General features: G+C 41.6%; 2 protein-coding genes across 5 annotated transcripts; one reads left to right on the forward strand and one right to left on the reverse strand.

The window, feature by feature from the left end:
* Positions 1-2,552: 2,552 nt before the first annotated feature.
* On the forward strand, positions 2,553-4,603 carry LOC135549247 (thymosin beta-11-like). Of its 2 annotated transcripts, none has more exons than XM_064979274.1 (3): positions 2,553-2,663; positions 3,458-3,582; positions 4,206-4,603. In XM_064979274.1, exons 2-3 carry the CDS (start codon positions 3,483-3,485, stop codon positions 4,241-4,243), a joined length of 138 nt encoding a protein of 45 aa, XP_064835346.1. In that variant the 5' UTR covers positions 2,553-2,663; positions 3,458-3,482; the 3' UTR covers positions 4,244-4,603. The 2 variants fall into 2 exon arrangements, with proteins under 2 accessions (XP_064835346.1, XP_064835347.1); XM_064979275.1 differs by having other exon boundaries at positions 3,478-3,582.
* Positions 4,604-6,261: 1,658 nt separating this feature from the next.
* Positions 6,262-12,059, reverse strand: LOC135551028 (heterogeneous nuclear ribonucleoprotein A/B-like). Of its 3 annotated transcripts, XM_064982396.1 has the most exons (10): positions 11,970-12,059; positions 11,757-11,861; positions 11,072-11,301; positions 10,582-10,750; positions 10,319-10,477; positions 10,051-10,206; positions 8,069-8,180; positions 7,623-7,823; positions 7,446-7,531; positions 6,262-6,908 (listed from the first exon to the last, which is right to left on the reverse strand). In XM_064982396.1, exons 3-9 carry the CDS (start codon positions 11,290-11,292, stop codon positions 7,461-7,463), a joined length of 1,089 nt encoding a protein of 362 aa, XP_064838468.1. In that variant the 5' UTR covers positions 11,293-11,301; positions 11,757-11,861; positions 11,970-12,059; the 3' UTR covers positions 6,262-6,908; positions 7,446-7,460. The 3 variants fall into 3 exon arrangements, with proteins under 3 accessions (XP_064838468.1, XP_064838470.1, XP_064838469.1); XM_064982398.1 differs by lacking the exon at positions 7,446-7,531; XM_064982397.1 differs by lacking the exon at positions 11,757-11,861 and having other exon boundaries at positions 11,970-12,027.
* Between the last annotated feature and the right edge of the window lie 910 nt (positions 12,060-12,969).

A 12,969-nucleotide genomic window follows, 5' to 3' on the forward strand; every position in this document is an offset into this window, starting at 1 on the left:
CATACTATTGTCAAATACCGTATTGATACTGAGAGATCTCTGTCATATGGCCATCGGCCACCTCAAAGCAGGGATTGGATGTGTCCCAACCCAGCCTGCCCCACCCCAGATTAACAGAGGCACCCTGGACCCAGTCAACAGCTGTGTGTGTCTGAATGACTGACATTCCTCTTGTTCTTATGGAACATCCAGGATGCAGTAGGCTGGTCCCAGATCTGTTGTATCCTTCTATAGTCTGGTCCCAGATCTGTTGTCTCCTCCTATAGCCTGGTCCCAGATCTGTTGTATCCTTCTATAGCCTGGTCCCAGATCTGTTGTCTCCTCCTATAGCCTGAGCCAGATCTGTTGTCTCCTCCTATAGCCTGGTCCCAGATCTGTTGTCTCCTCCTATAGCCTGGTCCCAGATCTGTTGTCTCCTCCTATAGCCTGGTCCCAGATCTGATTGTGTTTTTGACAGTTCCAAGACAGTTCCATAGGGAGTTATCCAGTGAGCAGAATCAGGCTGGCACCCAGGCTAAGGATGCAGCTGGCAGTCAAAGAATCATCACCATGTGTCTGTAACAATATAAATTTAGACCGTCCCCTCGCCCATACCCGGGCGCGAACCAGGGACCCTCTGTACACATCAACAACAGTCACCCCTCGAAGCACCGTTACCCATCGCTCCACAAAAGCCGCGGCCCTTGCAGAGCAAAGGGGGAACCACTACTTCAAGGTCTCAGAGCAAATTACGTCGCCGATTGAAACGCTATTTAGCGCTGCACCACCGCCAACTAGCTAGCCGCTTCACATCCGTTACACGTCCAATGGGCAGAGCCCCTCACCATGTGTGGAGCACGGAGGCTGCAGAGTGTAGGCCACTCTATTGCATTGAGCAGACATATCCAGTCGGCGTGGAACGGCGAGAATGTATCCTTGAACACTGATATTTGTCTTTCTCAGCTCTCGCTGAGTCGACATTGTCTCAGTTTGTGCATATATGTCTTCTGAATTTATCACAGTATATTTCTATGGCTCTTATAACTAAATGTCTGTGAAAACTACCCCCAGTGTTGTGTTCAGTACGAAGGGAAAGGTAGATTATGCAATGGAGAGATTAGATGAACGGATACATTATGGCAATGGTGGAGATGTCCTGAAGAGGCATACACAGGTGGGGAGTGTCAGAGTGCCTCTGCAATTCAACAGGCATAACTAATTCATCTTTATCATTCTGGGCAGGCTACACCCCCCTCCCTCCCCCTCGCCCCTTTTGAAGAAACCCTGTTGCTACTTCACATCGGCATTGACTCATCTGCATAATCTCCCTACGGCTATTCAAAATCCTGATTTTCATCCATGACATAATTGCCTCTCTTAACCTCGTCATGATGCAGCTTAATATACAGTGGGGTCTGAAGTGATTGACACCCTTTATAAAGATGAGCAATAATGACTGTTTGAAATAAATACATTCAAATACTGGGCTATATTGTATGTTAAAAAAAAAGGGAAATTATATTATTTTATAATTAATACAGTTGCTTAGAGAATATGATTTTGTTTAACAAGTATTTCTTTTTTTTTAAGGTAGGGGTCAAAATTGACACCCTTTAAATATTCTTAAAAATAAAGTAGTTAAAAGTTTAGTACTTGGTCCCATATTCCTTGCACGCAATGACTACATTAAGTTTGTGACGCTACATACTTGTTGGATGCATTTGCAGTTAGTTTTGGTTGTGTTTGAGATGATTTATGGACCAATAAAAATGAATGGTAAATAATGTATTGTGACATTTTGGAGTCACTTTTATTATAAATAAGAATATAATATATTTCTAAACACTTTTACATGAATGTGGATGCTGCCATGGTTACAGACAATCCTGAATGAATGGTGAATAATGATGAGGGGCTAAAGATTCCACCCTCGAGACATGCTAACATCTCACCATTACCAATAACAGGGGACGTTAGCATGTCTTGGAAGAATAACCTTTATCCCTCTGTAACTTCCCCACTCATCATTATTCACGGTTCATTCAGGATCATCTGAAATGACACCAGAAATTATTTAATAACCACTTGTTTTTACTGGCCACAAAATAATATCAAACAAAAAAATAACTGCAAATGCACCCAACAAGTTTGTAGAGTCACAAGCTTGTACCGTAGTCATTGCGCGCTAGGAATATGGGACTAAATACTAAACTTTCGACTACTTTATTTATAAGAATCTTTAGAGGTGTCAATAATGTTTTGACCCCTACCTTTTTGAGAAAAACAATGATTACTTGTTTAAACAAAATCCATTTCTCTGAGCAATTATTACTATAAAATAATATAATTTCCCCAGTATTTGAATAATTTATTTTATAGTCATTATCTTTGTCAAGGGTGTCAATAATTTCAGACCCCACTTTTTTTCCTATCAGTGTGGAATCAGCAGTGTTACTCTGGGAACTGGTGCTGCTGCACCTCCTACTACGTGGCATGAATATTTAATGTTGTGTCAGGATGTATGGAGGAGGATGAGATGGGCAGATCAATAGCCACCTCCCTTTCCCCCTGCCCACACCCTTCTGAAACACACATGCAGTGTCAGACGCAGCTCTGGACTCGCTGATAGAGAGACATAGACACTGGCACGTGCAGCTTCTGGAACCAGCACACCCTGCTCTAAGGTAAGACACACTCTCCATTACATCGGTACATATATTAAATGTATATCATATTACATATGCTACATCTATTAGCTTATGTGGAAAGTTAGCCCATAAGCCTAATATCAGTGATATGATATCAGTGAATGTCGTCATTCACCCCCCAGTGGGGTGGTCTTCAGGGAAACCCGACGTCGTTAACAGATTGGTTGAGCACACAATCTGTGTCAGTATGCTTATTATCCATCACGGTCCATATGCCACACATTTACTTGGACGATAAAGTCAGTTACTTGTAGTATCACAGCAGGTTGGCAATTAGACAGCCTTACCCAAAAAGACTGAGGACATTTTAGGAGGGGATATTACTAATAGACTGGAATATAACGAGACACTTTCTCTCCCTGGGTGGTGATTGATTACCTCTAACGTGATACCTCTAGGAGGAGAAAGGAAGGCTGGATTCACTGCGAGGGGTAGAAGGGAAAAATAGAGAGAATGAAGGAGGCGTAGAAGGAGGGGATAGACAGAATGGATGATGGTAGAAGGGGGATAGACAGAATGGAGGATGGTAGAAGGGGGATAGACGGAATGGAGGATGGTAGAAGGGGGATAGACAGAATGGAGGATGGTATAGAAGGGGGATAGATCTTAGAACCAGCTGCCCTTCACAACCCACCTACATACACATACAGACAGACAGCGGTAGCGATCTTAAAACTCTGAGGACGAGTCATGTTCCATTCTAAGGCGTGTCCATACTCATAGCCATTCTGATAGTAACATATTGATACTAACTACTGTCTCATTTACAGCTCTCTTTCTCCACTTACAGCCATCATGTCTGACAAACCCAACATGAGGGAAATCTCCAGCTTTGATAAGACTAAGCTGAAGAAGACGGAGACCAGAGTGAAGAACCCATTGCCAACCAAAGAAAGTGAGTGAATCTTGTTAATCTAGCTGGTGATGAATGTACTTTGAGCCAGGGCTCAGCCCTGTGAGGCGTGCCATTGGCTGCTAGACGGATCACTCTTCATACTGGCATCTCTCCCTAGCAAAAATGACCAGGCAAAAAAAAGGGGACATTATCTCCCATCCATATAAGGGCAACTGTGTGTGTTCAGGGGGTATTATATATAATAGGTTGATTCGACAACGGAAATGCAAATATGTTACAGATTAAGCAAAATCGTTAACAGATTCCTTGTAAAAGACACCTTGTACTGTACCCTGTCCCAAACAGGGGGAGATGTCCTCCAAATTTACATACATTTTACATGGTGACAGTGGTGATGAGTCAACATTTGTGCTTCAACTCAAGAGCTGAAATCTGTGAAAGTGACCATTTTGCCTTAAACGAGGATGAGAGGTCATTGTATCATCCGTGTCATTCAATAGTGGATCATCCATATCATTCAATAGTGGATCATCCATATCATTCAATAGTGGATCATCCATATCATTCAATAGTGGAAATGGAATGTTTATTATTCATGAATATCAGAGATGGCTGTCTTCATTGCAAAGGGTTCAACATGTTGCTCTGTTTCTCTGTTGTAGCAATCGATGAAGAGAGGAAGCGAGAGCAATCGCATTGACCAGAGGAAGTGAAGAGTTTCAGACAAGCTACTTTAATTTGATTATCAAGCCCGTCTGCCGGGAACCTCCACTATAACAAGACCTAGACTATCACACTGGTGCTCAACATGTCAAATACTAGAGGGGTATTAGGATTGGATGTTACAGTCAGAGCCAGAGGAGCAGGAGTTTTTCCAAACACTTAATGGCTCAATTTGTTTTGTACGTCTTTCTGGCTACGTTTACACAGGCAGCCCATATTAAAATCTGATTTTCACCAATCAGATCAGCTCTGAAAAACATATCTGTGTTGCTGCCAGTGTAAACACCACCTCAGTCAGAGTAATAAAGATGACATTGAAAAAAAATATATGTTCGTTTTTCTTACATTGTCATGTTAACAGGATGCGTCCTCAAATTAAAGTACACTACAGGCCTAAAGATCAAAACCAGTATATGAATCTCTTCTACAGGCCTAAAGATCAAAACCAGTATATGACTCTCTTCTACAGGCCTAAAGATCAAAACCAGTATATGAATCTCTTCTACAGGCCTAAAGATCAAACCAGTATATGATCTAAAATCAAACCAGTATATGACTCTCTTCTACAGGCCTAAAGATCAAAACCAGTATATGAATCTCTTCTACAGGCCTAAAGATCAAAACCAGTATATGAATCTCTTCTACAGGCCTAAAGATCAAAACCAGTATATGAATCTCTTCTACAGGCCTAAAGATCAAAACCAGTATATGAATCTCAGTATATGAATCTCTTCTACAGGCCTAAAGATCAAAACCAGTATATGAATCTCTTCTACAGGCCTAAAGATCAAAACCAGTATATGAATCTCTTCTACAGGCCTAAAGATCAAAACCAGTATATGAATCTCTTCTACAGGCCTAAAGATCAAAACCAGTATATGAATCTCTTCAGATGCAGTCTTCCACATTTCCCAGAACCTCAGAATAGCAGCTGTAGCTCAAGAAACATTGATTAGTGGCTAGCCTGGGTGCCAGTCAGTTTCTGCCAACTTGTTAGGCTTGATAATGGAGTAGGCAAAAGCACAAACAGATCTGGGACCAGGCTGAAAGAACATGAGGTGCATTGGTTCGCTCTGTTGCAGAACGGTTAGTACTGAATGACAAGTTGCCCCCAAACTTTTTTGGAAGAGACTTCAGGGTACATTTGCTGGGTGTGGCTTGAAGCAATGAGTGACCTTTTTGGTATTTTTATTAGGATCCCCATTAGCTGCAGCTACGCTTCCTGGGGTTCACGCAAAACATAGGGCAGTGGCCATGCTAACCATGTTCAACTGGTCATTCAGTACCATACTGTTGCAGTTCAATTGAACATTCCAGAACATAAAGTACAGAATGCCACCATGTTCAATTACAATTGATCTAGTCTGTGTAATAAGTGAGACGCTTCACAGGCAATTTGTCACTGGATTGTGTAGAACACATGCAATACTCAACTATAGACCAACACCTAGCTCCACTTAATTTCCCATTGTTCCCTTCTAATCAGGGACAGATTTAGACCTGGTACACCAGTCGTGCAATTAAATCACGTAGAACAGAACACTAACAGGTGGGAATTTAGGATTAGAGGTAAGTCCCTTTGTAGACCTGACAAGACTCAAAGAATTTTAACACTGTCTGACAGTGCTTTGCAATGGCCACGTCACCTACATGTTAGTTGTGTGTTATTTTTGCAATGAGTACAGCTTCATGTACATAGGCAGCCCAAATATGATTTTAAATATTTCATTGGTTTTGACTGATTGGAGCATACCTTTCTCCAATTGGGCAAAAATAACAAACTTGGGCTGCCCGTGTAAGTATACCCAGCCATAAAATGAAAGCATAATGTTAAAAAAAATACCGAATTAACTTAAATATGCCAAAACGTGTCAGCAACCTCAGTTGGAGAAGCACAAATAGTTTACAAGAGGATTGTAAAATGAGCCATTTGATGAACTTAAGCACCAAGGACAGTATCCATAACTTATGCATTAAAACAGAGATGGACACAAATTATAAACGAAAATGTTTATTTCTAACAATTTGCCAAAGACACTGGTGGAATGTAATTCCAGGGGGCTTGCAACCCCCCTGCAATATTTTAAGCATAAAACTAGGTGTAAATGCCACTTAACACAGGTCAAAATTAAAAATGAATCCAAAATATATTGGTTGCTTCCATTTACAAGCAGACATTTTCTAGAGACAAATCTTAAATGGAAAAAAATCAGATAAATCCCTTTTTTTACATGATCGCCAACCCTACACCGAATTCCTTGTTGAAAGTTCTGTTGCCAACTTGCAGAGTCAGAAAAGAAAGTAATCTAGAAACCAGAAAAAAATTACTCAGAATTGCTTTATTTTAAAAGCTCAGACAGCTTTCGATGCTCATGTAAATCCAGTCGCCATGTAAAATACCATACAATACATTAGATTCAAAGGTACCAAAAAGTACAGTAAAAATTACTTCCATCTCTGGAAATGTGGACCAAAAAAAAAAAAAAAAAAAAGATAAAATAAAAAACCGTGGAAAAGTGACATTTGCTTCCCCAGTTCCTCAGATGGTCTGTACAAGTGGAGTTCAAGTCTGTCATCCCAAAGGAAAGAATGAAGTCCTGCACACTGCCGCACCCCAGTCTCAAATCTGGATTACTTGAGTCCTTTAAGAGAGGAGAAAAAGGGAATTGTTGCCACACCACTTATGACACGACCCCCACCACCCTGCATCAAAGAGCAAACAGCTAGAGCAACAAGCATGCAAGAAGGGGATGATTAGGAAGCCAATGCTGCTGGTTAGATCGGTCATAGCATAGCATTAAGGGAAACGGCAGACATTGTTAAATTTGCTGTGCAGCTTTAAGCAGATAGTCTCCCATCTCCCGCTCTAGAACATGGTCCACCGCAACATCAACCCTTATTGATCCAGTAGTGTAGTTGTAGGGGTGCATCTTTGATGCAGATTATGCAGGCAAATTTGAGGGTTTGAGGTTGTGTCCTTTTAAATAAAGTTTCCTGTCCCCCAACAGAACGGCACTTTCTAAATCCAATTGATGAAGAGTGGATAATTTCATTCTAATCCATAATAGCCTTCCCCCTGGGCCAGACTAAATCGTGGCAAGGAATTGTTGGCATCAATGCCACAAATCTAACAGCTATATGTATAGGACCACAATGTTACAAGGCACTAAAATGCATACCTGCACTACATGAGATCAGTATGGCTTGTAGCTACCCTGGTGACCTCCACGTCTTGGAGTTTTCCCATAGCTTGTATTGCCCTGGTCTGCAGGAATAGAGAGAGAGGACTGAGTGCTTCTGTGCAAAGACAAGTCATATAAATCAGGTAGGCGCTTGCCAGAGGTCTGCATACTCACTGTAGTCGTAGCCCCCTCCATAGCCACCTCCGTAGTATCCAGCAGAGTAGTCATAGTTGCCGTAAGCTCCATAGTTTCCATAGGCCTGCTGCCCACCATAACCATAGCCCTGGTTGCCATAGCCTTGGTTGCCATAGCCTTGGTTGCCATAGCCCTGGTTCCAGTAGTTATTATAACCCTGGTTGCCATATTGGTTTTGGCCTGAGGGAAACAAAAAGGTTGGTTCCAAGTCAAGACTAAAAATTGGTTTCACAAAAACAGATACTCATAGTCCAGAGATGCCAATTAGCAAATCCAGTTTCTCAGAGCCGTCCCTGCCTAGAGTACCACACCCATCCCGAAGCCTTAGACCAGAATGTCTTCCTGCAGGTAGAACCCAGTGTACACAGACCTTCTCTATGCCCTGGTCACTCAAAACACAATGTCACTGTTGAGTTAATACTCACCACCACCACCACGGCCTCTGCCTCCCCGGCCTCCTCCATAGCTGGCGCCACCACGGCCTCCAAATTGCTGCTGCTGGTACACCTCTTTGGGCTGGGCGATTTTGATCTCACACTGGGATGACAAACGAGGATGTTTAATTATACAGGATGCTGCAAAGAGATCGCGGCATGGAGTACAAACATGCCAGGGTTATTCAGACAAGTCACATCTTAAGTTGAAGCATTGATTTTAGCTTAAAGCTCACACTGGGCCCCCATCTCAGTCAGACACTGAATGTCAATACAATTCAGAAAAAAAAACTTCGATCTGATTTCTAAAATGCAAATAAGAAAATGTGTTCAAATTGATGTAACGAAGCGGTCAAATAATTAAACACCATGAAAACAAGTCTGAAACTCTTTCATGCAACATGAAAATGTCAGTGAGATTAGGGCTGGGAGATATAATATTTTGGCCATATCACGGTGTTTAAAAAATTAATGGTATTTTTAGTTAGAATAATAAAAGCTCAACATTTGCTCTCGGAGTAGCGAGCGATCCCAGGGTGCTCTCGGAGTAGCGAGTACTTCTAGGGTGGCAACACATATTCTAAGTGGTTTCAATTAGTCTCTCCATTCTGATTGAACAGTATAAAACAATTCACCTGCAACCAAAACATATTTCAGCACTTTTATAATTTCCTGTACCCAATTGCAGTGGTGGAAAAAGTAACCAATTGTCATACTTGAGTAAAAGTAAAGATATGTTAATACAAAGTTACTCAAGCAAGTCACCCAGTAAAATACTACTTGAGTAAAAGAATTTGGTTTTAAATACACTTAGTATCAAAAGTAATTGATAAAATGTACTTAAGTATCACAGTACAAATAACTTAATTCCTTACAGTAAGCAAACCAGAGAGCACCATTTTATATATATATGGCTAGCCAGGGGCACACTCCGACATAATTTAAAAACAAAGCATGTGTGTTGAGTGAGTCCTCCAGATCAGAGGCAGTAGGGATGTTCTCTTGACAAGTGTGTGAATTGGACCATTTCCCTGTCCTGCTAAGCATTCAAAACGTAACGAGTACTTTTAGGTGTCAGACAATGTATGGAGTAAAAAGTACAGTATTTTCTTTAGGAATGCCGTGAAGTAAAAGTTAAGCATAACTGTTGCAATAGGACTATTCTAATTCTGTTTCCTAGGGGACCCTATAACAGTCAGATACTTTGCATGTTCTCTTAGCTACTTCATGTAGCTAACATATTCTTGATTTGCACAAACACACTGATTTAGGTCTACACCATCACCGCTATTATCAGGCTGTAATAGCTAGCTACGTTTGCTCTTACTCAGTACATTTATTAGATAGCTAGCTATTAGCGGCTAACAAATTGCATCTCAAGATATAGGGCAACTTGCTAAGACAAACGAGCGGTTTGCTGATGTAAGAAACAAACTAATAGTGTCATTATAGAACGCTAGTGGATTTATATTAAGTAGTAAAGTGAACAGCATCATTGTTGTATGTGCTGCATTGATCATGCAGAGTGACTGAAAGCAAGTGTCTCGTGGTTGAGGAGCAACAATGCGCTCTTTGAGTGACAGGGGGCGGGGCTAGGTCTGTAGAAAGCGGCATGGAGAGAGAGAGAGATGACTCAAGTATCCGAGTCAACTATGCAAATGGATGTTACCCACGGCTTATCACATTTAACAAACATTCAAATACCGGTATAGAAGGTAGAGTAAAAACCCAAATTGGTCCATGCATCAATACCGGTATATCATAATATATGGTATACCGCCCAGCCCTAGTGAGGATACATTATTTCAAGCCAGGGTGAGTGACCATGCCCCAAAGCATTTCAGCAGGGAACGAAGACAATACACAAATAAAGTTGCAATTAGACACAAGTTAGCATTTCACACACAGATAGGATGCACCCAGCATGCACATCTCCACCAACAGTAAGTAGAAAAATAAAGAAATATACATACAAGACCTTCCTTTCCATCTGTAACTTTAGTTCCACACACATTGTGGAACTTTTTCTCAAGGCATTTTTTAACAGTGGACTCTTCTTTGAACGTGATGAAGATAAAACCCCTCCTTTTTTTGAATTTGGGGTCCACTGGGAGTTCGATGGATTCAATCTAAAAGTTTTGAGAAAGAAACAAATTAATAACACATCAATAACATCCGTAGATACTTAAACACAGGAGGGTCATGCAGAGGTCATCATAGAATGATGGGACAGTGACAAACCTCCCCAAAGGTTCCAAAGTATTCTCTGATGGTCTCCTCTGTGGCTTCTGGATTTAGACCACCAACAAAGATCTTCTTGGCTGGTTCCTTCTTCATTGCCATCGCCTTCTTTGGGTCTATCTGTCGTCCATCTAGCCTGTGTTCTTTCTGCTCAAGAACCTTCAAGGTTGCCCAAAAAAATAAAAAAAATAATTGTCTACAAAGCCAAACTTCCACAAATGTAAGATATCAAATTCATGTCACCTTTCCCACGGAACACACACCTTGTCTACACTTGCTGCCGTTTGGAACAAGATGAACCCAAACCCGCGTGACCTTCCTGTGTTTGAGTCCATCTTGATGGTACAATCTGTCACCTCTCCAAATTTGGAGAAGTAGTCTTTCAGGTCTTTTTTGCTAGTGTCCCAGCTAAGTCCACCAACAAACATTTTGCTGCAGAGAAACACAGATCAGTAAGGACCGAGGACAAAGCTCATGAACTGACAACTGAGCAGGCACTTAAATTTCATTCAAGTTCGGGGGGGGGGCACATTGTGGCTTACAAACTTGTACAGGCCAATAAAACTGGGAGTTCACACTTCGGTTGTATCACCGCAACTCAAAACACCGATTGCATAAGTGTAACAATGCTAGCCAGTTGAAGCCCATCCCCCAAATGGGCTGGGCATGGCGCCAAGACTAAACAAAAGATAAAACGTTTGCAGCTAACGTTATTACAATACGACTATGTAAAACAACCATACATAAACTTACCCTGCGTCATCCTCGCCTTTGCTTGCATTTATCTGTCCCCCTTCTGCCGCTCCGTTCTGGGCGTCCACTTCCTCCACAGCAGCCTCTTCCTCACAACTCTGTTTGTCTTGTTCCTCCGTCTCGGCCTGTAATGTGGATTCTTCTGCTCCATTATTCAACTCTTCTGCTTCGTTTCCATTTTCGGACGTCTCCATTAATTGCTGTTCAGCGTCGTCAGACATAGTGATCACCTACCCATGGGGATAAAGGAAACGTTAGCTGGCTGTTAGCTAAAAATGCATGACATTTGTTGTAGATATTCGTGCACATTCTGACGCAGGCCATAAAGCTAACCGGCTTCTCTGGCTAGTTAGCATGTAATGTTGCTAACCGAAATCACTTTGAGCCAACGTTTTACTTCATTACGATTCATGCAAATTGTACAGAAACAATTCAAACGCCAGCAACAACAAACAAAAAAACATCTTAAAACAGATCTAGCTAGCAATTAATCTAGCTAAATTTAGTTGGTTACTCTGTTAGTGTTCGCGGCCTGCCAGTGGTGCCTGACTTGACAAATCTAGTTAGCAATAGCTAACGTTAAGGTAACTAATATATTATTTAGCTAGCTTAATGGCAGGTGACATAAATCGTTGAATCACATAACTCAATACGTGAGCGGTAAACAAATACAAATGGCGTTTACCGTTTAAAATTGAGCAAGGTCCCGGAGGCTGCTTTTCAAGATGGATACTCTCCGACTCGACGAGCTAACTCGTGGCAATCTTTATACTACCGGAAGAGAGCGCTCCTGTAAGAAGTAATTTAAGATTGGGTATCTAAACGTTGTCATCATGATAAGTGTTTTCCTATTGGCTTCTTTGCAAAAAAAATGAAAAATAAAGTGCCACCTACTTACCGCAAGTCACACGAGATGTTCCTCCTGGCAAATTGAACCTAAATGTTTCTTCCGGGAAAAGCTCCCAAACCTTCAATACCCACAACATTAACCTTTCCGATAGCCAATGGGCTCTCAGCAACGCTTCCACCGCTGCATCCGAAGGAGGAACTCACAATAGATTCATATAACACTTTGGGGGCCGATAAAACACAATATTCAAAACAAATATTCATTTTCAATGAAGAACCAACATTTGAATTAACTGATTTTTATTTTATTTTATTGAATTTACTCCACGACATCCCGATTGACCAATGTATTGACCACGTATTTTCCAGACTATGATATCAGGTACATTTTCAGTTCTGAATGAAAGTTGAAAATGTAATTTAAATGTAATGTAATTTATAAACGTCTGTGTTTGTCTGGTCCAGACCGCACCAAATCTGAACAAAACATAGACGTCTATGATAGGTTTGGATTTGGTCGGACCAAACATCAATGTCCGTGAATGTGATAATCAAGGCCGATTCTAATGAGAGACCGCCTAATCCTGCCTAATGAGAGACTGCCTAATCCTGCCTAATGAGACCACCTAATCCTGCCTAATGAGAGACCGCCTAATCAGAGGCTGCCTAATCCTGCCTAATGAGAGACCGCCTAATCCTGCCTAATGAGAGGCTGCCTAATCCTGCCTAATGAGAGGCTGCCTAATCCTGCCTAATGAGACCACCTAATCCGGCCTAATGAAAAACCACCTAATCCGGCCTATTGAAAAGCCGCCTAATCAGAGGCTGCCTAATCCTGCCTAATGAGAGTCTGCCTAATCAGAGGCTGCCTAATGAGAGGCCGCCTAATCCTGCCTAATGAGAGGCTGCCTAATCCTGCCTAATGAGAGACTGCCTAATCCTGCCTAATGAGAGACTGCCTAATCCTGCCTAATGAGAGACTGCCTAATCCTGCCTAATGAGAGACCACCTAATCCTGCCTAATGAGAGACTGCCTAATCCTGCCTAAT

The sequence above is a fragment of the Oncorhynchus masou genome, chromosome 12 (assembly GCF_036934945.1).
Source record: "Oncorhynchus masou masou isolate Uvic2021 chromosome 12, UVic_Omas_1.1, whole genome shotgun sequence".
NCBI lineage: Eukaryota > Metazoa > Chordata > Actinopteri > Salmoniformes > Salmonidae > Oncorhynchus > Oncorhynchus masou.

Bases quoted from the DNA above. Each gene is read 5' to 3' on its own strand.
- LOC135549247 (XM_064979274.1), top strand. From the start codon at position 3,483: ATGTCTGACAAACCCAACATGAGGGAAATCTCCAGCTTTGATAAGACT. The intron at 3,583-4,205 runs GTGAGTGAATCT...TCTCTGTTGTAG, and splicing joins CCCATTGCCAACCAAAGAAA to CAATCGATGAAGAGAGGAAG.
- LOC135551028 (XM_064982396.1), bottom strand. From the start codon at position 11,292: ATGTCTGACGACGCTGAACAGCAATTAATGGAGACGTCCGAAAATGGA. The intron at 10,478-10,581 runs GTGTGTGTTCCG...GCAACCTTGAAG, and splicing joins CGGCAGCAAGTGTAGACAAG to GTTCTTGAGCAGAAAGAACA. The intron at 10,207-10,318 runs GTTTGTCACTGT...CAAAACTTTTAG, and splicing joins ACTTTGGAACCTTTGGGGAG to ATTGAATCCATCGAACTCCC.